This window comes from Harpia harpyja, chromosome 17 (genome assembly GCF_026419915.1).
Source record: "Harpia harpyja isolate bHarHar1 chromosome 17, bHarHar1 primary haplotype, whole genome shotgun sequence".
Taxonomy (NCBI): Eukaryota; Metazoa; Chordata; class Aves; order Accipitriformes; family Accipitridae; genus Harpia; species Harpia harpyja.
The window spans coordinates 17,251,228-17,277,133 of NC_068956.1; the positions used below are offsets into that span (position 1 = coordinate 17,251,228).

Consider the following 25,906-nt stretch of genomic DNA (forward strand, 5'->3'; position numbering starts at 1 on the left):
TTCAGTTGCTTGGTGCTTTTATTTCACAAAAGAAAGAACATCTCGGCAAACGTGTAGTATCATACTTTCCACATATCAGCAGAGCCCAGGCAGCAGCAAAATGTTACTGATCTCTATGCTTTATTGTATGTTAGAAGGGAAAAATAGTAAATTGAGTATAATGTTCAGCTATCAATATTGTCAAATATATCCCTGGTTTCAGTCTGGTTTAATTAAAATAGATCTCATGCTGCCTCCTGTTGGTCACCTACAAACAGAAACACCTAAAATTAGACTCCACATTATGAACTGCAGTCAGCACATTCTATAGCCTATACCTTACCTACTACCTACTACTAATCAGAGGAGGTATGCAGCTTTCTTCATGGAGTAATACCAGAAATAAATCTGACCCAGTAAATCTACTCCATTTTGTGAATATAATGAATTTTTAACAGCAGTAAACTGACTTACTACAAATGTATTTAGAATATAGAAAATAAATTCATTAGTACATAAATAATAGAGTAATCATCAGGTCTGTGCAAACATAATCAATATAAACACCTGAATAATTGATATTTATTATAACAACTAAACCAGTATGATAACATTACCAAAGTGCCATAATGTTTTGATAGCATTCTTTAAAAATTAAGATTATCCAATATAGTCATTACTGGATATTACAATCCCACGTACAATATATATTATCTTCATGTATATTATACTGGTCATGCTTATAATGTGTTCTGTGACATAGAATACTATTAGAAATGTTTTGGTTACATCATTTAAGTGCAAGTAGTAGATTATAACCTCACATGCAATCTGTATGTTTTAAACATCTTACTATATTTCATTGAGAACATAGGTAATCATTAATCTAGTCATTGACTACTTTTAGAGAAAGGTACTTTTTCATAAAGTACTGTGAGCTTTGAAAAGTCAGAAAAGATATATGAAAACTCGCTTTGCACTAATTTTGTGACTTTTTAAAAATTGCATAACAGCTGCGTAAAGTAGACTGAAAAATCTATTTGATCCAGACCTACAGCAGTTATTCATGCAAGTACTCCATATTCTTCTGAGTAGTGTAGTTGACTTCGCTGAGATTTCTTATATCATTAGTGATTAATCACAGGATTTGGAACATAGGCCCTCAATTCTATCATAAAGCCTTGTTTTTAACCATGACTTTCTAACACAGCTTCTTCTGCACTCAATTCTCCTATCGGATTTAACTCTCTGTATGTGGAATTGTGGCAAATGACATTTTTTTCCTCTGTGAGAGTTGTAATACAGGCTTACCTACATAACTGAAGAAAATTAGTACTATTTCACAGTAACTTCTCTCTAAGCAATGGTATAAAGTAACTGACACTACTAGATTATTTCCTGATCACTGAGCAAGAGAGCTCAACTCCATTTGAAATCCATGAATGGTTTGTCAAACTGGGAACTGACATTAGTTCCTGTGCAAATGTAGCATAGAATGTTAAAGAAGCATGTCTATTTTCCAAATTAAGCTTCATTCAGTTTTCACCATATATACTAATAATGAGTAACTTACCACACTATGTCATTGCTCTGTCTGTTGTTATGTGCCAGAGGCTTATACATACAGCAAGTAGCTGGATGGAAGACTGCCAAAAAAATTTGCTGTAAGGAAAAACTTAGAGGAAAGAGCATCACCTGAATTACTGACTCACTTGCTGTTTATATGACCCAGCAATTTGGTCATGACAGTGGCAATTAAAAAAACTTTGCAATTCTCTGGTTTCTTCCAATTTGCATAGCTATTTACACCCGTGTACTATGGGCATAATATGTTACTTTTCTCAGTGCATAAATTGCATACTCCTATTACTCAGGTATAAAAAAAACCACAAAAACACAAGCAAAGGAGAATTGGGCCTCATATTCTGATGAAGTGACAAGTTGCAATAGCTAATGGTTAATGAAGTCTCTATGCTACCTTGAGTAGCTGTATTAATGCTAAAACTACTGTTCTCCTATATGTCTATTTTTCTCCTACTGTTTCAGTAAGCAGGAATAGTATTCTCTATCTCTCCTAAACTATTCAATACATTTGCTTTGCAGTAACAAAAAGTAGTTGTGTTCCAATAGAAAAATGCTTGCATTTCAGTGTGGTGGTTGTAAGGTTACCTAGCTCAGTGTAGTTATAAAACGATTTGGAGACTCACTATGAAAAGAGCAAAATAAATGTAGAAGTTGCCTGAAATACTGTAATAACAAGCTATTTACTTCTACAGAACTGACACGCATCTTAATACAAATAAATTATTGAGTGGGAGGGTTCCTCTCTATTAATATGTTCTCTAAATGTGCGTAATTTTCATTTACCTCCTTATGAAAATATTTATGATGAATGTTATCTAAATTTATAAAGGTATCTGATAACAAATTAGAGAGTCAATCACAGAATTGGAACTTTCCATTGTTTACTGTTTAGAACAGAAGTATGTTGCTAGGCGATATTAAGCTTTAAGCATTAATACTGAGCTTGAGTTTTGCAAAAAGTACATGCAGTAGTGATGTGATAATGAACTTACCACGGTCATCTCAAGCCATATGAAAGATGTTTTAGACACCTCACTAAATTTTGTTCATTTTAAACTGCTTGGACAAGATGTGCTTAGGTGTTTAGAACCATTCCGTCTGGCATAAGACAAGCTTACTGCTTAAACGATAATTATATGGAACATAAGGGCTCCCAATATCTTATTCAAATAGCTGGTAGGAAAGAAAATTCTCAGGCTGTGGAAGACTACAAATGAATTTATGAAACCTAGCTAATTTCAGTGTCGTCCTGTCAGACACAGGTCCCACTTTGTATGCATGAGATCAAATTTACTTCACAGTGTATGCCTAGACTAATATTAATACTAAAAGTCCATTACAGTTTTAACATTATAATAGATGACTACTGAAAGTTTATCAAGCAATATATTGTGTAGTGTTTACCATGTAAGATTTTAACACTTAAAATTACCATGAAGTACAAGATAAAGTGTTTTAACTCATTTAAACCACTACAGAAGTTAAAAAAAGTATTTCTTTTACCTCAGAAATACTCTTTACTTTGACTTTACATATGGGGATTTATTTTTGTAACTTTGTATTTGATGTATGACAAGATACCAACTTTTCCCGTAGTTAACCAAAGCAACAACCAAAATTTATTTTACAGCTTGCTGCTGTAAGCAGCCTAGTGGCTGCTTAGTAGGTAGCACTGGAGACTTCAGAGATGGAAGACTTCTGTTAGAAAACATCCTAAAGTGTTTTTTCTTTAGTTAACAGCATGACTGAAGCAAAGATAACCACATGAATCATCCATCCTGTAGAAATCTTGCCCACCCTGCAATGTTAACAAAGTTTATCATGCCACAGTTAATGGGATGAAAACAGAAAGTACAGCTACTACTAAGGCACAAGGATGGAGAAAAACTGGTAAAACTGAAGAGCTGAAGTAAGATGATAGGAATTATCAGTCTCTTCAAGTTAGATACCTGGTTTTAATGCTGTGAAGGTCACTTTGGCTCTTGCCCTTGCTAAGGTCATTCTAATAAGACAAAGCTGACAATTAATTCCTCTTACAGGTTTATGAATATAAAAAACCTAAATAAAACAACACTAATGTAAACTTCTTTTAAACTTCAGTTACATAGGGAAAACAGTATCACAGTCAGTTTTCTCACTCAGCAATTCGTCTACTGGGACAACTGTGAATATTACAGAAATAATGGCACATATTACACAATGAATTCCTCATGACTATGCTTTTTTGAAAAGTAATATTTTGAAAATTATTCAGATAATTACAGAGAACACTTGCATATAAAATGAAGTAATACTTTCTAGATAATGACTAGCATGAATGACAATTTAATTGACTCTTCCAAAAGCAATTCTACAGCATACAATTTAAACTGAAGATTTAAACAAAACAGTACATATTTTTCCATCTGTAAATTAATACCTAAAAATCTGTTCTAAAACTTGTGCATTTAAATAGATTCTTTTGACTCGGGAGTTTCAAAATTCTCCAGAGCAAATTGTCAGTACAGATGACCAGGGGTCCCTATATTTATTAAACTGAATGACCTGACAGTAAAACTCAGTTAAGGCTCTTGGCATTGGTGAAACTTCTTCCCACTCAGACCTACTGCTATGGTAGACTTGAACTTCGTCTGTGATTTCTTCTGGAGCATAATCACCACCTAATATATAAATTTTGTCTTCTGTCCCAACTGCCCCTGCATTAAAGCCAGCGCATTCAAAAGATCCTTCCCCTTTCCAAACACAGGTTTCTGGGCAAAAACTGTAGACCTTGTAGGTGGAGAGATCACATATGTACAATGTACAGTTCACTGGAACGGCTTTGATCAGAGTTGCATGGAAAAACTGCCCAAATTCTGCTACAAGCTCAGACCACTGATCAGTCATAGCATTATACTTAAAGAAACAGTCAAGAGATGGATTAAAGGCATCAGTAATCTCAACTTCTGAGCCAAGGACGTAAATTATATTCTGACATGCGCTCGCTTCTGGATAGTAGATACCTCTTGGTAATTGGCTTACAGATTTCCAATCTTTGGAAAGAGGATTATAGGATTCTACATCCAAAAGACTTCGGGTCTCTTGAGCTCCTCTGGTCTTTCCACCTATTACAAACAGCTGATTTAAGGTTACAACAGATGTGTGCATTGTCCTTGGTTTTTTCATAGCTGATGCTATGGAGAATTCATTGCTGACTGGACAGTAGCACCAGGTTTGGTCAGTGGCATCATGGAATGGTTCAGCAATATGAAGCCTGACAGTCCTATAACAATTCCCTTTGCATCCTCCAGTTATAAATATTTTTTCTCCATAGCTAGATAAACTTGACCCTGGAAGATCAATCATGTGCGTATGTGGTAGTTCTTTCCATTTATCTGTTTTGATGTTGTAGCAGAATGTATGTCTGTTTTCTCCATCTTCATCAGTTTTATGAACAAATATATATTTTTCTGTTGTTGAAGGACGTGCATCTGGAAACAGTCCACTAAAGTTTTGCACACTTTTAACTGCATCATTGATTATTATTGAGCAATTAGCACTCTTAAGTAAGTGTTCTTCAGAATGTAGAAAGTCCTGCAAAGTCTTTTCAGGTAACTGGTGTAGTCTCACTTTTTTAATCAAATTAGGCAGGTATTTCTGTCGTGTTTCTAAGTTGTGTTTGGTCCACTGAAGGACAGCTTTCAACACTGATTCTTCCTCAGGGACATCTAGTTCGTCAGCCTCAAGACATTTTTGTAATATCTCAAAATTCATCTCCAGAAAATCACTTGATCTGAGCAGCAAGGAGAAGTGGTGCTGTACAAAATCGAGTGCATGATCAAATAAGCGTACGGAACCGTAACTTTCTGATAGAGAAAGCAACTGTAAGCAATTCACAAGATCAATACTTTTTATTAAAAAGTCACTGCAAGCTTTGGAAAGGAGTGAAACTTGAAGAAATGACGACAGTTGGAAGAGCATTTCCACATTATCATTTGTTATCTCTGTTTTTCCTGTGTAAGCATAATCAAGAAAAGCTTTCACTGCCTTGGGTGATAGATTACTAATAGTAACATTGCCATCATCTCGTTCTTTCATATTAACTTCAAACATGGCTCTGTGAATAAAATATAGAAGATATACACACAGATTAAAGATCTAGCAAACAGCAGAAGACACTGATGTGAGAGGAAGGAGACAATTGGGGCATATAAGGTGGGCAGGCTGTAGAGGTCTAAAATGTGGAGGTTCTCATAAGTAATAATGCATTTGCTTGATATGGTTGAGGAAAAAAGGAGTGATGATAAGAACATATTCAAAGTGATGGCTGATAAAAATGATAGCAGCACCTGTGTTTTGTATGGATTTTCACAGAGAGCGATGAAGTCTGCAGCTCTCAATGTGAGAGAAAATGTGAAATTGTTCGGGGCAGCATCAGTTTCAACAGTTTGAGAAAGAAAGGCAGATTTAAAAAATACACAGTAAAAAAGCCCCATGATTTAGGTCATGCAGTGTGGATGAATATAGAAAATTAAGCAAAAAAAGGCCTTCCAAATTGCAGGCTGAGCAAATGGCAGGATGGATGATGGGTGCATTCCTCAGTAATAAAAGTAGGTGAGGGGTGAAAGAGGAGAAAAAACATGAGGAAACCTAGTTTTTGCTTTAGAGGTGACAAATAGATGTATAGGTACAGGCAGATGTCAGAAAAAAATGAGGTTTTGACATATGATTGCATGACAATGAAACTTGTGCAGAAAGTAGATTGTGACTGAATACAAAGACGATGGTTGAAGTCATGGAACAAACTTGATGAGTAGATTTGTGTAAATTTTATTACAACTTGGACTACTTTATTACTAAATATGTAATAACATTTAACTATTTCATACAATCTAACATGGCAAGATAAAATAATTGAAGTTTTTCAGGCCGGTAAGTGCTGGCAACAGAATAGTGCTGCAACATCACTTGTCCTACCCTCCCAGAGCCTAAGCATCAGCAACATTGTGATAGCAATGGCTTCTGAATTTGACAAAAGATAATGGTGGAGAAAGATTTAGATAAATCATCAAATACTAAATATATAATCTGGATTATTAATATATCATAGATAGTTCCTATTAAAAAAAGAGTATTATATCATAGTTCAGCTATACAATTAGTATCTGTATAGTATGTGATTTTTAAAATCCCATATTTTATGAAGCCAAAGAGAAAAAAAAAATCACTGTGTATAGCATACTCTTGGGGAAGTTAACATCAGGTAAAGCAGGAACTTGTCTGACCTCCTCAACAAGAACATAAAATTACAATAAGACACTTAAGTCCCAAAGACCTTTTTGCATACTAAATGACAATCCTTAGAAGCCTTTCCTCACTAACCCAACAGCTATGATACAAATCTCTAAATTGCAGAGTAAAATAGGAACTGAACAATAGTAGTAGGAGGAGAGCAATCTAGGCAAAGGCTTTGACTGTGAAAGCTAACAAGTAGGGAGCAAATGTTGCTGAATCTTGGGTTTGCACAATGAAACCAAAACCAAGAGAAGTCCAAAGGCCAAGGAAGATAAAAGGTGTTTCATTTTAAAATTTATCTAGTGGACCTAGGTACTTTTTATACCCTGAAGGCAATAAATGGGCCTTGCATTCCAGGACAACTTATGAATTTGATGGCTGCTCTTATCAACTATTACATGCAGGGAGAGGTCTCTCCCGGCAAATTTTAACCTGAAGAGCCTGTAAGTAGTGAAAAGGACAGATACGTTACCATGTGCTTAACTAATTCTAAAAATTACCACTGGAAGCTATTTCATCTTAATATTCCTTTCTACCAAAGCATCTCTGTGCTGTCAAGCAGTAAACACTTGAAATGCAAGTAGTTCTGTGTGTCAGAGAAAAAACAAATCTGCTGCTACACTGGAGAAATAGCTTATTTCATCTGCATTTCTTCCTTTTTCAGTAGTCCTAAGAACATGTCTAGCCTCTATCCTCTGTCATATATGGCAGACTCCCACAGACCATGGGATGGTCCAGGCCATGTGAAAGTAACACTTGTCACCTATGCATGGGCAACTGAATCAAGGTCATTAACTCATTTCCAGGAGTTCATTTTTTCATTGTTAGAGCATCTTAGCTCTCTGTTTTAGTAAAAAGTGTATTTTGAAACAGACTTTCAGTGTGGAATTGCAAGTTTGAACCTTACTAATAAAAAGGTTAGCAAGGTTCTTCATAAATTAATATCCTGTATGTGAATGATCTGTCTGCCCCTTAAGAATGCATAGCTTTAAGCACCAGAAGGAAGACCACAGATCCATTTCATGCTGAAAGGCTGAAATCTGTAGTTTGTAAAAAATATAAGTTAATATCAATACCTCTGAAGACACTCTACTATACTAACCACTCATCTTAGACAAAATCCAGCCCCGTTCCAAAACCATGTACAATTTATCCACAATTGCTCAATGCAAGATATATTTGTAATCAACCTGTTATGTTTCACAATATAAATGTGTCAAAGTACATAGACTGTTGCATACAAAGTCAAACAATACCCTTGCAGACCTTCAAGTACAGATACAGGCAACAGGTAGTCTTAAGGACACACAACTTGTGTCAGTTCTACCTAACAGCAGAACCATGCACTTATGGTTTGACATTTGTATTTCAGAGTATAGAATGCTGTCTGAATCTCAAATTCATAGAGTCCTCATGTCACTTTGGAAATACAAACAGATGTATTTGGGGTATGGTTAGGCACCTAACACTGTAGTTTTGTTTTGGTTCTTTTTTTTGCTATCCTTAATATGATATTTGAATGCTTTGCTCAAAACTCTGCAGACATATGTAAGTTGTGACAATTTATTTTTTAATTTTTGTAATTACATTCCTTCCCTCCCTCCCAGAGAACTTACAATCCATTTCCTGCAAACTCATGCCAAAATTAGGTTTACCTGAAAAAATCACTGCACGCTGCCAGTACACAACGATGACAAGGAATTATTTCATCTTTCACAAGAATTTTAAAGTCAAAAAATATATTTTGTTCTCTGAACTTTTGTAGTACTTTTAGAATTTGTTGTCCATGACCTTCAGCCACTAAGGAATTGATTTTATTTTCAGGAACAGAAATTCCATTGCAAATAGGTCTGCTAATGTAATCCCGTTGATTGGCCATGGTTTCTTCAATCTATTCCTGAAACTGAAATGGAAAAATAAGTAATTGATTCTACAGTCTTATTATTAAAAATAAATAAATAAAATCAATATACCATAAAACAAACAAAAAACCCCCCAGCATTGAATTTGGTTTGTAAGTCCTATGCACAGTTGTAAATTTGTGTTGTGACTTTTACACTGAATTTTGTTTGATAATAATACTTCTACTTTGCAAAATATATACATACAGCATACTTTGAAAAGTAAAATATCTGAAATATATCAAAGAACAACGCTACAAATAGTACCCACCTGTATGAGTTTTTTCAGTAAAGTCCACAGGAAGCACACCAAGGAGTGTGTTAAAATTTTTAATGGTCATTCAAGAGAAAGACTAGTCCTAGGCTTACCCTAAAAAAAATCCCAAACTCTTACAATTTTGTGTAAAATGAAGATGGAAAAGGAAAACTTTGTTACATATTTTTAGATTCCAAAAGGCTCACCTGTATACTACAAACCCACAAACTCAAAGCAGACCAGTGGTCTTTCTACAGCTTACAGTGGAAGGGAGATACAGACTACTAGACTACTTTCTAAGTGGATTCCCATTAGGCACTCTGGAGTAAAATAACAGAATACAAACAAACACCGACAGCCTGGCCTAATCACAGGATTGCTAGGGCTTACCAAATAGGGTCATTTAGAGACGGTTTGGTGGCAGTGCAGCTTTGAGTGTTTAGTCGATACTGATTTTATCTTGTACCTCTAGTCTTGCTTAGGAAGCTCTATGTTTGCTTACAGCATATGCTGCACACTGTGAGCATTTACAGTGGCGTAAATTAACTGGCTTCAGAACTGATTTAAATTGAAGACAGCGCAATCTCCCTTTCAGCAGCCAAGTTTTTCTGGTGAAAATCCCTATACTGAAGTGCATTGTTTGTATGGTATGTTGGCCTTCAATATTTTTTACAATATTTTACTCCACTTTGCCAACATAAAGAAACTTTAAACTTGAATATATTTTATTTACACCTATTTAAAGAGCTATTTATACTGCTACAGATGCATAAACTGCCCTTACTGCAAATTTGAGTCAAGCTTGCCTATTTTAAAGCTTAAGGAAACATTCCAAGGTTTTGCTATTGCAGGATTTTGCTTCCACAATTCCAGTTAAAATTAGCAACAGATAATGGCCCACCTGAATTGACAAAGAAGGGGATAAAAATTCCAAGCCAAACCCGGAAACCAGAAAAATATTGGTTTTGGTTTTTAATTTCATGAAAAGGCTTATCTGACAACATGATACATTCAGAGAAACTAAGCCATCAGGCAGTCTTCTTCATAGAAGGTACTTTCATAGCAGACTGATCTATACTTTATCTAGTCAGGTAGCTCCAAACACAAATAGACCTCCATGTCTCCTGGAATAGAAGAGATCCATTGATCTTGCTGCCAGCACTGGCACCCTTGCAGCAGGCATCTTCTCCTTCCCATGGCCAGACAATCTCACGTATTCACTCTTTCCATTCTAAGCCTGAGGAACTAGGAAAATACAGAAGAACAAGACCACCATTTATTCTGATAATGTATGGCCTCATAAACTTCCATAAATCATAAAGCTTTTTTGTATGTCAGAATTCTCTAGAGTACCCTTTTCTTATGAATTTAAAAGCCTGTTCCTCAAAAGACTGAATCTTCAAAAGCAGAGTTGTGTCACTAAAATTAGGTTTTCTACATTTGAATGAAACTTCAAAAAAAAGTAAGTGAATTCCAAGCATGGAATCTTTACATGGCATCATGTAAAGTAACACTTCTTCTAAAGGGAATGTAAACCTTTTCACAAAATTCTGGAATTCATAATAGATAGTAGACGTCTTTCTCCTTTTACATGTAATTTCTATAGCGAGCTCCAACGTACAACTTGCTTTCTGTAGGTAAAGTTACCAATTTTGGTAATAGTCATCTTTGTATAATGAACACAGAAACATCTAATGTCATCAAGTCCATCTCTGCTATTTTAGGCAAAGACATCATATAATCACTTTCATAAAAGCAATCTATGTTTCAGAAAGTTTTCTTTTACTGCCACTATTTCCACAGAAAGACTATCCCAGTACATTGGTGCCAAGACTGCAAACCTTCTTTTAATTACACAATCAATTTATTAATGCTTATATATATTTGTTCTTCTGTCAAAATTGTCATTTGACTTAATTTTCCTTTGTATATTTATTCACTCTTATAATTATCAAGTGTTGATATCTTCTCTCAACTTTTATCAGAATGAACAATTGTCAAACTTTCCATTTATAAGACTTAATTTTTGTTATCCTTATTATTTCTTGCAGTTTCTCCCACTCCAGTTTGATCTCATATTTCTTTCACTGATATCAGATTTGTTGTACAGCATTATGGTTAAGATCTCATCAGTGTCTCACTACTCCAATTTGCAGGTCATCCAGTGCATCCTAATCCTAATCTGTAATAGCAGTGTCTCCTGATGTTTTATTAAAAGCAAATTTCAGCAGTGTACCTCTAACGTTTTTGTGCATCATTAATGAAGATACTAATGAATACTGTGCTATGGCTTAGCCTAATTCATCCTCCCCTCCACTCCATTAAAAAAAAAAATATTAAAAAATTCAACTCTCATCTCCCTTGTAGCCAATTCTTGCTTTATTTGATAATTTTGGTACTAATCTACCAGTTTACTGGATCTGTTGACGAGTCTGTTAGAGCCCTCCAAAATATATTAACAATTCAGCTAAAACTTGATATGTTAAACAAGGCCAACTAGCATTTATAATTATTTCATGCATTCTTCTACAAAGCCATATGAATTAATCAATAGTTATATTTATAAATATTTGATCAAGTTACTGACAAAAGGGTAGAAAACATAATGGGTGCAGACATATGTTGTGTAGGTCTGGAGTTCAGGAAAGCTGGGCAACGACCCTCCTTATATTTGCTCGATTTACTCCCACAGGATTCCAATTACAAAGTCTGTCTTTATGTGGCTTACCAAGAACCAAATTCCAGTAGATGGTTCATTAGATTCGGGATCTCCTACTTTTGTTTCTTAACATGCGGCTGTGTGCGCGATACAGCTTCTTATCATGGCAGGCAAAGGCTACATACTCAAGCCCTCTTCCATCATCTGACCCACCAGGTACTTGTCACACAACCAGCCTTCCAGCATCTCCTGTAACATGACGCATCAGACCCTGAGTACTGGCATATGTGACTGGGTATTGCCTGCAGTGAGATCAAATGTGTTCTCTGATATGCCCAAATTCAAGCTACCCTACTACTTGATGAAACTTCTCTGCTTACATACTGAATGTTTACACATCTTACACTGACAAATGCCTAGTTAGCTATTAGCCTGGTTTTCTAAAAAAAACCCCTCCAAAACCAAACCCCCTTAAAATGGGTTTTTACTAATCATGTGACATAATAAATACATTGTAGTTCTTTGGTGTGGTGTGCTAGCTTTGTGGAATTATCACCTAGCACCCATCTTTGCACAAACATGAAATAAATAGCTCTGTGTGTAAGATTGGCTTATTGCACACTGGGTATTGAACCCCGGTTGTGGGATAACAGTTTCTGGTGACCCAGACAGAATGGCCATTTAAGCCTTGCCCAGATTGTCCCGCTGCTCCGGACAGGAGATGGGACCGGGAAGGACTGCAGCACGCACCGACATTTTGATTGGGGAATCCACCAGTTCCTCTCTACAGAGAGACGACAGGCACCTCAATGGTGCAATGCCGATACAAGATATTTAAAGGGAGGCAAGGGACAATGGAGGCAAGTAGCTGCTTTCAAAAACACTCTGAATTGCTCTGCGTAAGATGCGCCAAGAAGGGCCCGCAGCAGGAGCTTAAAAGGCTTCTTACTCTGACAGGGGGATCGGAAACAGGTATATGTAGCTGTGGGTTAAGAAATTTTTCCTGGGAAATAATAAGTGTAATATGGGTGCAGCTGCCTCTACCAAAGTATCCCTGTGTACTCCCTTAGGATGCATCCTGAAAAACTGGAGAAAGTTCAGAGGAGATCCCCTGAAGAAAGATAAACTGAAACCTTATTGTGCCCAATGGTGGCTCATGTATGAACTGGAGGATGGAGAAAAATGGCCAGAGAATGGATCATTGAATTATAATACTATTTTACAGTTAATGTTGTTTTGTAGAAGGATGGATAAATGGGATGAAATTGTGTATGTTGATTTGGTTTTCGTTTTAAGACGTGATCATGAAACCCATAAAAATGTACATTGTTGATGGATGATGCTGACGGAATGTATGTATTAGCAGAAAGTGTTAATGGAAAGGGAAAGAAAAAGAATTGTAAAAATTGTGAAATTGAAAAAGAGTGTAAAGGGAAGCGTGCTAAGGATGCTGGGGAGGCTGAAGGTGTGAAGATGTTGGTCCCAAAGGGGAATCCAGTAAATGTAGAGTGAAGGGATGAGAAAAGGAAATCATGGAATAGCAGCGACAGTGAAGATGAAGACCAGCCCACATCTGGCTCAAGTGCACGGAGTGAGAAATTTAGCCCAGTCTCAGGGAGAACAAGGGAACAGCGTTGTATTGGCTTTGTGTGGCAAGGTTTTGGTAGCGGGGGGGAGTTACAGGGGTGGCTTCTGTAAGAAGCTGCTGGAAGCTTCCCCTGTGTTTGAGAAAAGCCCATACCAGCCGGCTCTAAGACGGACCCGCCGCCGGCCAAGGCCGAGCCAATCAGCGATAGTGGTAATGCCTCTGTGATACCATTTTTAAGAAGGAAAAAAAAGTTGGGACAGACGGAAAACGGCAGCCGGAGAGAGGAGTGAGAACATGTAAGAGAAACAATCCTGCGGACACCAAGGTCAGTGAAGAAGGAGGGGGAGGAGATGCTCCAGGCGCCGGAGCAGAGATTCCCCTGCAGCCCGTGGGGAAGACCATGGTGAGGCAGGCTGTCCCCCTGCAGTCCATGGAGGTCCACGGTGGAGCAGATATCCACCTGCAGCCCAGGGAGGACCCCACGCCGGAGCAGGTGGGTTCCCGAAGGAGGCTGTGACCCCTTGGGAACGCCGCGCTGGAGCAGGCTCCTGGCAGGACCTGCGGATCTGTGGAGAGAGGAGCCCACGGGGCAGGTTTTCTGGCAGGACTTGTGACCCCGTGGGGGACCCACACTGGAGCAGTCTGTGCCTGAAGGACTGCACACCGTGGAAAGGACCCATGCTGGAGCAGTTCGTGAAGAACTGCAGCCCGTGGGAAGGACCCACATTGGAGAAGTTCGTGGAGGACTGTCTCCCGTGGGTGGGACCCCACGCTGGAGCAGGGGAAGAGTGTGATGAGTCCTCCCCCTGAGGAGGATGAAGCAGCAGAAGATAACGTGTGATGAACTGACCGTAAACCCCATCCCCGTCCCCCTGTGCCGCTGGAGGGTTGGTAGAGAATCCGGGAGTGAAGTTGTGCCTGGGAAGAAGGGAGGGGTGGAGGGAAGGTGTTCTGAGATTTGGTTTTATTTCTTATTACCCTACTACGGTTGATTTGTAATAAATTGTGTTAATTTTCCCCAAACTGAGTCTGTTTTGCCCGTGACGGTAATTGGTGAGTGATCTCTCCTGTCCTTATCTCGACCCACAAGCTCTTTGTTATATTTTCTCTCCCCTGTCCAGCTGAGAAGGAGGGGGAGTGATAGAACGGCTCTGGTGGGCACCTGGCGTCCAGCCAGGGTTAACCCATCACAACGTCCCATTATACAAGCTCCCTTGAGACAGGCAATAGGGGTGGAGGGACAGCCAGTATTTGTACATGGCCCGTTCGCTACCTCTGATCTATTGAATTGGAAGCAATTAGTGGGGTCCTATCGAGAAAATGTGGAAGGAATGCCCACAGAATGAAAAATTATTTGCTGAATCCTCAGGAAAAAGGGGAACCAGAGTCAGGTGTTAATCAGATTATGTTAGAGATATCTGATACCAGATGAAGGGGACTGGAGGAGAATACTGAGATTTCCCCAGCCGATCCCCTGGTTCCCGTAAAGTTGGGGAATGAAGTTATAGACTTCCTAGTAGACAGCGGGGCAACCCATTAGGTAGTAACTAGTTGTAAGGGGCCTTTAAATAAAATGTATATGCCAATTGTTGGGGTCACAGGAAAGCAAGCTCTTAAGCCGTTTTTAAAACCTATGGAATGTACAATCAGAAATACTACATTGACTCATGAATTTCTATATATGACAGAATGCCCCCTCCCATTGCTGGGACATGACCTATTGTGTAAATTGAAAGCGCAGCTGACATTTTCTGATAAGTCTATTCAGCTACACGTGCTTGAAGAGACAGCATGGAGGGCTCAATTGTGTCTATTGACTGAAAAGAAACAGGAGGGGACTGGAATCTCAGAGGAAATTTTGGATGCTGTAATACCCCTGGTATGGGCCTCCAAGAATCCTGGACGAGCCAAAACGCTACTCCAGTAAAAGTTGAATTAAAATCGGGAGCTCAACTGGTAAGGAAAAACCAATATCCTATGAAATTAGAGGCCAGAGTGGGCTTAGAACCATTGATTAATCCTTTTGTGTAGTATGGATTGTTGCGGAAATGTCAGTCAGACTACAACACTCCCATCTTACCAGTTAAGATACCTCAAACTCAAGAGTATCAGTTGGTACAAGACATGAGAGAAATTAATAAAAGCACAGTTCATGTACATCCAGTTGTCCCAAATCCTTATACCTTGTTGTCAGCAATTCCAGAAGATAGTGTGTATTTTACAGTGTTAGATCTAAAAGATGCCTTCTTTAGCATCCCCTTGGAAGAAGAAAGCCAGAAAATATTCACCTTTGAGTGGGAGAGTCCTACCACAGTGAGGAAAATACAACTCTGCTGGACCATGCTGCCACAAGGATTCAAAAATAGCCCAACACTGTTTGGTAACGTACTTACCAAGGAATTGGAAAATTGGCAAGGTAAGAACCCTTCCATTGCTTTGCTGCAGTACGTAGATGATATCCTACTTGGGGCAAAGACTGAACAACAATGTAAAATTGCAACTATGGATTTGCTGAATTTCTTGGGACTGGCTGGATATCGAGTATCTCAGAAAAAGGCTCAAATAATACAGGCCACTGTAACTTACTTGGGATTTGAGATATCTCAGGGAAAGAGGGAACTAGGAGCAGAAAGATGCGAAGCTATGTGTTGAATAGCTCCCCCTGCCCCTATCTAAGAGAGAACTATGAGGGTTCTTGGGAATGGCTGGATGGTGTAGACTCTGGATACCAAATTTCAGCATGACTGCCAAACCATTATATGCAGCTATGAAGGGGCCTGGGGAAACTTTCGAATGGACACAAGAGTGCTGGAAAGGATTTGATTCCATTAAAACTAAACTAATGAGAGCCCCTGCTCTGCGTCTGCCAGACTTAAGCAAACTCCTTACATTATATGTGCATGAAAGGCAACATGTAGCATTGGGAGTCCTGACTCAGACTCTGGGAGACTGGAAAAGACCAGTAGCTTCCTTCTCCAAGCAGTTAGACAAAGTAAGCAAAGGATGGCCTGCATGTTTGAGAGCTGTGGCTGCAGTGGTGGTGTTAGCTAAAGAAGCCCGGAAATTAACCTTGGGGCAGCCTGTCACAGTTTTTGTACCACATGCAGTGATAGCTGTACTTGAACAAAAGGGGCACCATTGGATCTCTCCTCGCAGGTCAGCCCAGTATCAGGTGGTGCTGATCAAACCGGATGACGTCACTTTAAAAATGTCTTCAACCTTAAATCCTGCCACTTTAATGCTGGTAGACGAGAAGGGAGAACTGGAACACAACTGCCTGCAGGTTATGGAACAGGTATACTCTAGCCAACCTGATTTGAGAGATGTACCTTTAATCAATCCAGAAACTGAACTTTTTACAGATGGAAGTAGCTTTATAATGAATGGAGAACGGAAAGCTGGGTATGCCATGGTAACCCTACAAGAGGAGGTTGAAGCGTGAGCATTACCACCCAATACCTCCATCAGAAAGCAGAAATCATAGCTCTAACTCGAGCTCTAAAGCTGTCCAAAGATAAAAAGGTAAACATATATAGACTCCAAATATGTGTTTGGAGTGGTCCATGCACATGGAGCCATTTGGAATGAGGATGGATTGTTATCCTCTCAAGGAATCCCTATCAAATACGGGCCAGAGATTTTAAAACTGCTGAAAGCCATTTTAGGGCCAAAAGAAATTGTGATTGTACATTGCAAAGCTCACCAGAAAGGACAAACCAAGACAATTAAAGGAAATCAAAAGGCAGATGAAACGGCTAAAAGAGCTGCAGGAAGAGGATCATTGACTGGGGCATTGATCCCACCAAGAGAAGTTCAATGGGAACCTCCGGAATATTCTGAAGAAGATCAACTTGCTAAATATTTAGGAATGTACCAAGACAGAAGAAGGAATGTTAGTGGGTAGCTAAACATGGACAGGTATTGATCACCACCCCAATGGTAAGAAAAATATTAAGAAAACCCATGATGAATCCCATATGGGAGCAGATGCTTTGGTTGCGAGCATTAAAAGATATGCTGCAGGACCAAAAATGCAAGAATTAGCCTATGTAATTGTATGACACTGTCAGCAGCGTTGCGAGAATAATCAAAAAATTCAAAGAAAGGGTCCTTCCGAAGAAGTGAGACAAGGCTGAACCCCAGGGGAATACTGGCAAATGGATTTTTCCGAACTACCAAAACGTAACCAGTTTAAGTACCTTTTGGTGTTGGTAGCTACTTTTTCTGGGTGGCCTGAAGCCTTCCCATGCCATACCAACAAATCTAGAGAAGTAGTTAGAATCCTGCTCAAAGAAGTAATTCCGAGATTCGGCATCCCAGAAGGGATGTCATCAGACAACAGGCCTCACTTTATAGCTGAAGTAGTTCAGGGGGTCACCAAGTTTCTACAAATACAATGGGATCTACATATACCTTGGAGACCCCAATCAAGTGGGAAGGTAGAAAGGATGAACCAAACCCTAAAGAGACAGATCTCAAAGCTGTGTCAGGAAACGCAAATGAAGTGGGTAGAAGTCCTACTGTATTACAGCATTAATGAGAATTTGGGTCACTCCTAGACTAACAGAAAAAGTGAGGCCTTTTGAAATACTGTATGGAAAACTGTATCCTGCAAACTCAATGCTGGGAAAAGGAGACCAAATGCATGTAAAAGGAGAAGAAATGTTGGTTAATTATTTATTATCCCTGTCGCAAACTTTGTCTTCCTTACATAGGTACCTTAACCAGTGAGCTCCTTTACCTTTAGACTCACTGGTGCATGAATTCCAACCCGGAGATGAAGTTTTCATCTGCACCTGGAAAGATGAGCCTTTGAAAGAAAAGTGGAAAGGACCTTACCTGGTGCTACTTATCACTTATACCGCTGTATAGAAGTGAAAGGTATAGATTCGTGGATACACTATACCCACATGAAGAAAGCTCCGCAGAAGGGATGGATCTCTGAAGAAACAGGATCACTGAAGCTGAAGCTCTCTCAATCCCAGTAAACTGTGGTTGGGACTTTAAAATGGTCAGGTATTGAGTTAGACTGTATACAAGGCCTAGTATCTTTGTATTGCATTTGGATAATTATTTTCATACTTTTGCAGATATACAGATTTCTTTGAGAAAAGAAATGAAGGAGCTAAGGAGGGTGATATGCCTCTGTTGCCAATGGATAAAGTTAAAAGATGCCAGAGCGTTCTGTGGGGAACCAGGAAATCCACGGGAGCAGACTTGGCATTTTACTTCGATGCAAGAAACAGTACAAATGGCAAAAAAGTCTAATTGTTGGATCCGTACTCATTTCCCCAAGCATTCTAACAAAGGTATTCCTTTAATAGGAATACCCCTCAATTTCTCTTTCCCAGAATTTGTAAAGCATGTGCAGAATAACAGTGACCAAACATCATACAATGACACAATAGGACAAGAATGGAAAGTTCACAATTTACCAGGAAATTATTATCAATGTCTAGAGAGATGTAATCATAACACAGACTGGCTGCTACCTTCGAAGAAGTAAAAGAACTTCTAATCCAGAGACCCACAGGATTTCACACCTTTGTGAGGTGGTTTATTCCCGGGTTAGGAGTTAGTGAATTAGAAAAAGCTATACTAAACATTTCAGCTACAACTGAGAAAATTGGAAACGAGACTTATGATGCTATTAAAGAAGCATCAGAATTAGCCAAAATCACTTTACAAGACAGGATGGCTCTCAATATGATGTTAACCTCTCAAGGAAGGGTATGCACAGTTCTAAATACTAGTTGCTGTGTATATGTGGATCAGAGTGGTAGAATTTCTACAGACCTAAAATAAATCTGGAGACAGACTAAAATGCTCTATGAGATACAAAAGGATGACACATCTTATGGATTTGAAGAAACATTTAAATGGTTGACTTCCTGGTTCCCCGATTTAAGTTTATGGGTAAAAAGGTTTTTGAGCTATATAATAGTTGCTTTAATAGCTTTTGCATGTATTTACACACTAATATCTTGCGTTGTTAAATGTTGTTCTACTATTGGATCTAAGGTTTATGAGAAAATAATTTGAGGTGAGACTGATACAAGAGAAACCACACTGAGGTTCCTCTTTTACAGTCTCAAAGAGGGGAAACGTAGGCATATGTTTGAGTTCATGCCTAGGCTGTTGCGATACTGCTTAATTTAGGGTTAAACATGATGCATTGTCCTTTAAGGAAGACCATTACTCAATAAATTTCACTATGCAGGCCTGATTACTTTTTGTCATACCTTACTAACAACTACGCCCTTGAAGAAGAACTAAAAGACTGATAAAAAGGGAACATCCTGCCCCAGAAGGCACTGAAGGCCAAATGATTGACAAAGAAACATGAAGTCAGAAAAACTGCGGTAACTAGGGGAAAGGTAAAGGCTGCAGGGGGAGATCATGACCACCAACTCAATTCAAGACTGGAAAGACTTGCCCCCCCCCCCCCCCCCAAGGAGCATGCTTGGTAATTTACACAGCAAGTGAGCCTAATTTAAATATAACTAACCAATAGTAGATGAGATGGTGACTACTAACCAATGAACGTAAATTTAGGCAGGTTTTTACTAATCATGTAACAGGATAAATATGTTGTAGTTCTTTGGTATGGTGTGCTAGCTTTGTGGAATTATCACCTAGCACCCATCTTTGCGCAAACATGAAATAAATAAATATCTTGGTTCTGTGTGTAACATTGGCTTACTGCACACTGGGTATTGAATGCTGCTTGTGGGAAAACATTAATATATTTGCCCTGTTTTTCTGCTTGAAAGTCACATCAGACAAGTGGCCTGTTGGCCATTACAATGAAATTTGATACAGACTGCAATGTTATTAAGGTCAACCCCACATAATACATGCTTGGGGAGATATATGTACCTCTCAAAGCTATCTGTACAGATCTCCAGTTGAGGGGCAAGGCATTCTGCACACCTGTTAGTTAAGTGGCAAGAAATGGCCAGCCTATGTATAGCCACAAAGCAGCTAGCAGTTGAACAGCAGGATAGGGATGGTAAGCTGATTTTAGTCATTACGGTCGATGAACTAAGGGACCACCTGGGAGCACTGAGAGTAAGAGCATTCTTATAGTTTGTCACAAAGTCCACTAATAAGGACCCAGACCTCATTAGTTCTGCTGTTCACAATACTCCTCTGTTTTAACACTGTCCTTTTCCCAAGACAATAAGGGATGGAGCAGCCTAAACCATAATGAGCTCGTTGACCCAGATGCCAGGTAAACACACTGAGAAGTCTGATAAGCCCATAGTCAAAATATGAGTTATACACCCATTCCTATTAGTAGTATCTATCTATTGGTTAAAAGCTACAATAAAATGCTTAATTGACCTTAATACTTGTACACCAAACAAACAGCTGCCAAAAATGCTCACTGAATTTCTAGAGGAATTCTTTTACTTCACCAATGCTAATGTTCCCTTTCCAAAGATAGTTACAAGACATAACTTATTTGTATTTTCTTTTAGTTGGCACCATCAACAATCCTTCTTAGATGTACTTACAATTCTGTATGTGGAAGAAACTGAAATGTGTTATTTGTTTATACTTATCCTTCAGAAAGTCCAGCTGCCCTTCTGAGTATCAGTTTCATAACCTGGATATTTGTTGAAGCCTAGATATTACACTAAGAGACTGTAAACACAGCATACTGTTAAACTTATACAGGAGTCCAAAAACATCCAGGACAGCCATTTGCAGAATATCTCAACAGACATACACTAAAATCATAACCACTCCAATATGCCTCCTAGAAACAGTGTTCACATCCATTCCACCAGACTTGAAACACAAAGCAAACAGAACTGCAGAGTGAACTTTGAGCAGAGATGAACTTCTGTTTGTGCAGGGTCTACTGTAGTTCTCATGAGAGCACCAATCAGAACATACTCATATAAAGTACATATATTCATAAACACTTTTGATGAAAAAATTTCGCTAATCCAACAGTCAAATTAGCCTTAGGGGCTGTGACTGACAGATAAGATGGTTACAAAAGTTTAAATGTGCTAATGAAGTTGAGAATGGTATAAGATTATGTGCAATTAATTCTAAGTGAATAACAGAGGAATATTTATTAAACAAGGAAGGGCAAAGGCCTGTGTAATAAGAATGGAGCACAAACACCCAGATGAGGACACAGGGTACAGAATGACACTGGAGAAGACTTACACCAAACTGTTTTGATCACTATAATATTAAGATAAAAATATATATACAAATATGGTTTTTTGTATATATTTGTATATATTCCCTGTCCTGGTTTCAGCTGGGATAGAGTTAACTGTCTTCCTAGTAGCTGGTACAGTGCTATGTTTTGAGTTCAGTATGTGAAGAATGTTGATAACACTGATGTCTTCAGTTGTTGCTCAGTAGTGTTTAGACTAATGTCAAGGATTTTTCAGCTTCTCATGCCCAGCCAGCGAGAAAGCTGGAGGGGCACAAGAAGTTGGCACAGGACACAGCCAGGGCACCTGACCCAAACTGGCCAACGGTGTATTCCATACCATGGGACGTCCCATCCAGTATAGGAACGGGGAAGGGGGGGCAGGGATTCGCCGCTCGGGGGCTGGCTGGGTGTCAGTCGGCGGGTGGTGAGCAATTGCACTGCGCATCATTTGTACATTCCAATCCTTTCATTATTGCTGTTGTCATTTTATTAGTGTTATCATTATCATTATTAGCTGCTTCTTTTCTGTTCTATTAAAACCGTTCTTATCTCAACCCACGGGTTTTGCTTCTTTTCCCGATTTTCTCCCCCATCCCACTGGGTGCGGGGGGGAGTGAGTGAGCGGCTGCGTGGTGTTTAGTTGCTGGCTGGGGTTAAACCACGACATCCCCTAGGGAAGCCTAGGGGATGTTGTTTTGTGAAAGTATTGAGCATACATAAGTATCGTGTATATGTAAGTTAGCACTTTGTCAGAAAAAGCGTGTTAGGGCCATGCCTGCCTGACAATAAACATGACTGAACCTTTGTAACTGGACTGAAGCCTGAGACTGTTCCCAGCATAACAGACACTAACCTTGCATGAGGCATGTACGCGTTCAGACAGTACAAATAACATTCTGTGTGTAGATGTTCTCTCCTCTACCAACACAGCTGGCAAAAAGAGTCTAAACTCAACCTTTATTTGGTACTTTACTATTTACAAACAATTGTAAAACAATCTATCTGCTTTATCTCAAAGCACAATATAGCTGTGCTATAGCAGTCTCTCACCAATTATAAAAAAGAATATTCATTCTTAATACTTCTTAGCAGATATCTTATGAGAAATAAATTGTTCTTCAGGAGAACATTACCTTTGTCCATTAGCCTTCTCCCAACTTGGATAGTATGTCTTACTAGATAGCAGGATTTTAAAAAAGAGAAATCATAAATGCTGATATTTTACAGCATACTTTATGTACCTAGGAAGAAAGAATTAAGACCAACAAAGATAAAGAAATTGTATACATTTCTCTAGAGAAGTTTTAGCTCTTTTTTTCATACAAAATTTAACTGTACAGTTAATGTAAGTTTTGAAAAAGTCCAGGTCAGCATTTTAAAATCTAATATTAAAAATAAGGATTATATTATTAAGTCTACTATATACCCATCCAGATGATTTGCTATTTTCACTCCTTATCTATTCAAAAGGGGAGAAATTAATAACTTGTTAACAATTTTTAAAGACATCACTCCCCACTACACATCTAATTTAAGAGCATCTAATTTAATATTCAGCAAGATGAATATGAGCGGAACAGCTATCTAAAGGATTTGGTGACACTTCTAATTGCTGACTTAAAAGATAGGAGTGGATTGAAATGTAATTAAATTATAAATGCTAAGTACAAAGTTCTGTACTTTTACATTGTATTATTGTTTTGATTGACACTTACTGTCTAAGATTGAAAACAGACAGCAACAGAATTCCAGGTTCCTCTCTGGAAATCTCAATGCAACTGAGTCTCACAGCTTTTTCATAAATAACTGAGCTTCAAAGAAAATTAATATTCAGTCAATAATTTTTAGAAAATCAAAAAAGATGCATATGACCTTCTGAGACATTTAATCCACAAAAGTGGCATTTATCAATAATACATGTTGAGACAGTATTCTAAGAAGGAAAGGTGACACAGAGACTTTAAAGCTTTGGGTTCTTTAGAAGTGATTGAAAAAAAACAGCTTGGAAAAAAACCCCAGCATAGTACCCATAGGAAGCAGTGAAATTGCACTGATTCCTGGAGGCTTTCCAAAAGTGGAAGATTCCCTCTCTGCAAGCAGTGATCTTTAATTGCATATCCTCTCACTAACAGATGAATCCATTAAGATAGAGAGAATAATCACTTAGAAGAACTTAAACTGACCAGATTCTACCATAAAGCTAAATTTCTCGAATTCATTAAGTTCCTTTAGAAATTATTTTCTTAGGTAAAAAAGTTCAAGAACTCTAATTTCATTTTCAGAAAAAAAATTGGAATTAAAATGCCATGCTGTACTTCTAATTCTGGCAAAAATAATAACTGCAAATTCTGGAAGAAGAAATAACTGCTTTTACTGGGTTCTGTAGTCCGTCATTTCTGTATGTGATTAAAATATGCGTTTTTTTCAAAACACACATGCAATATTGAGCGTATTTATAGAATAATTTAGCATAGCTTATTATTATAGCATGTTTTACTTATAATAAAAATGTGGTTTTATATTGAATATATTCATATTACATATTATACAGTGCATCTTGAATCTCAGTTTGCACTTACACATGATACTTATTTTTTTAAAAAAAATCAATAAATCCGCTACTGAAAAAAACTGCTGTATGTTTACATCTCTCTAAGTAGAATGCATGGACAAGTCAAACCTATTAATCAAACCTGAGGGGTTTTTGGGAACTAGGCAAGATCCACATTCCATTAGAATTATCACATATCAGGAACTAAATATAGATATGGCCACAATTTCCTCTTTAAAGTGTGCAGAATACAATGCCTGAAACGTAACCCTCAGCTACAATTTGATATTGGTGAATAGCATTTTCCTGGGTTTTTTTTTTACTGTGCTAAATCCTCCTCTGCTGTCAGTTAACTTTGTCTCTGTCTTTGGATAATACGTATTTGTGACATCCTTCCTTGACTAAGTAATGAAAAAAAATGGAAACCATATTTAAAAATAAGTGAATTACACTACTGATTCCATGCTGAAACATTTTTTCCCCAAAATGTCACTTCTGTGTATAAAATATTTTGCAAAGACCAACCTATACTCAGTTTTAACCGAGACTTCTTTAGGCAGAAAGACAGCAGTTCTTCTGGCCTGTGTAGAAACAGCACTTTTTCACATTAACAGGGAGCTGGGAATGCGGAACAACAACAACAAAAGAAGAAAGATTCTAAGAAATACCTGAAATTTTCTGTATTTTTGCATGATTTGTACATGGTCAATATAGAATGGTTAAAGCATAAATACTTCTAAAGGCAAGCAACAGAAAGGAGGGTCATAAATTTTCAAACAGGCCCTAAATTTTTTAGCCATGCCTCAACTTCAAAACCAAATTCAAACAAAATTACTACCTTTTGATGATTTACAGATGGCCTATAACTGAGGGCACAGGGAATCCAGTTCAGACAACCATTACAGTTCTTAGCAGAACAAAGAGCACAGGGTACGTAAGTCTTTTGTTTGGACATATTCTTTAGAAGCCAGAATCAAGCCAGGGTGATGCAGTGCTTTGCATCTGGTGTGTGAACAATCGTCTCCTCTTTTCTAGTCAATACAAAGCAGCAAGTCCAGGGAAGGCACACAGGCCGCCCCCGCTGCTGCAGCTCCCGGCATGTGTCAGCTCTACCAGGGGCCGGGACGCTCCTTCAGGAGCACGGATGTACAAACGGCAACGATGGAGAGAACCACCTGCCGTAAACCGATAACGGTGCTACGAAGAACCCCCAGCGGACACTTTCCCCAACGGAATAAACGCGGCCCGGTCTCGCACAAAGCCGGGGACAGCAAGTTACAGGGAAATTACGTTCTTTTTGCCATGGCCGCGGTTATCGGCCACCCCCAACCACATCAGCGCGGTGCCGGTGCCGGCCCTGCAACCCGTCAGCGCCAGCCTCAGAAACGGCGGCTGCCGCCATCACCCCCGCCCCTCGCCCCACCCGCCGGCGGGTGGGCAGCGGCGTCAGCGCCGCTACTGAGCATGCCCACGCCGCCCGCGCATGCGCCCTGCGGCGCCGCCGTTCATTCTAAGGGAGGACTAATTCTGGCCGGATGGTGCAAAAGGCTCCCCCTCCTCTCGCAGCGCGACCGCGGGGCCGGGCCACGGGATGTGGCGGTCTGCAGCACTGTCGCCTCTCCGCAACCGGCGAAGTGCTAGTCCCCCCCTTAGCGCTCCCTCCGAACAGCGCGCACCCACCTGCAGCCAACACCAGCAGCTCACCGACCAGTCTGGCCCACCCTCCGCAGCAGCAGCGCCAGCAGATTGGCTCCTTCCGGTGTCATTCTTCCGCTTCTTCTACTTGGAATGGTTCCCGCGGCCGTCAATCCGGACGAAAGCCCACCCATCCTCCCGAGCGGGTTCCTCTCTGTGCTCGCTGACGACATCGTGGGTGCAGTTCAGCCGCAGGCACCGCCTTTCCCCTGATAAGTCGATACCTGGCGCATT

The 25,906-nt window shown here is 39.1% G+C and overlaps 1 protein-coding gene across 9 annotated transcripts; it reads right to left on the reverse strand.

Moving 5' to 3' along the window:
* KBTBD3 (kelch repeat and BTB domain containing 3) lies at positions 1 to 25,870 on the reverse strand. Of its 9 annotated transcripts, none has more exons than XM_052812908.1 (5): positions 25,658 to 25,870; positions 9,896 to 10,239; positions 9,010 to 9,108; positions 8,493 to 8,740; positions 1 to 5,659 (listed from the first exon to the last, which is right to left on the reverse strand). In XM_052812908.1, the coding sequence occupies exons 4-5, from the start codon at positions 8,714 to 8,716 to the stop codon at positions 4,039 to 4,041; spliced, it is 1,845 nt and encodes a 614-aa protein (XP_052668868.1). In that variant the 5' UTR covers positions 8,717 to 8,740; positions 9,010 to 9,108; positions 9,896 to 10,239; positions 25,658 to 25,870; the 3' UTR covers positions 1 to 4,038. The 9 variants fall into 9 exon arrangements, with proteins under 9 accessions (XP_052668868.1, XP_052668867.1, XP_052668866.1 ...); XM_052812907.1 differs by having other exon boundaries at positions 9,201 to 10,239; XM_052812906.1 differs by adding an exon at positions 22,560 to 22,601 and having other exon boundaries at positions 9,010 to 10,239.
* Positions 25,871 to 25,906: the final 36 nt, after the last annotated feature.

Coding starts and splice junctions, on each gene's coding strand:
- KBTBD3 (XM_052812903.1), bottom strand. CDS start 8,716: ATGGCCAATCAACGGGATTACATTAGCAGACCTATTTGCAATGGAATT. Junction 5,660..8,492: donor GCGTGCAGTGATTTTTTCAG/GTAAACCTAATT, acceptor TTTTATTCACAG/AGCCATGTTTGAAGTTAATA.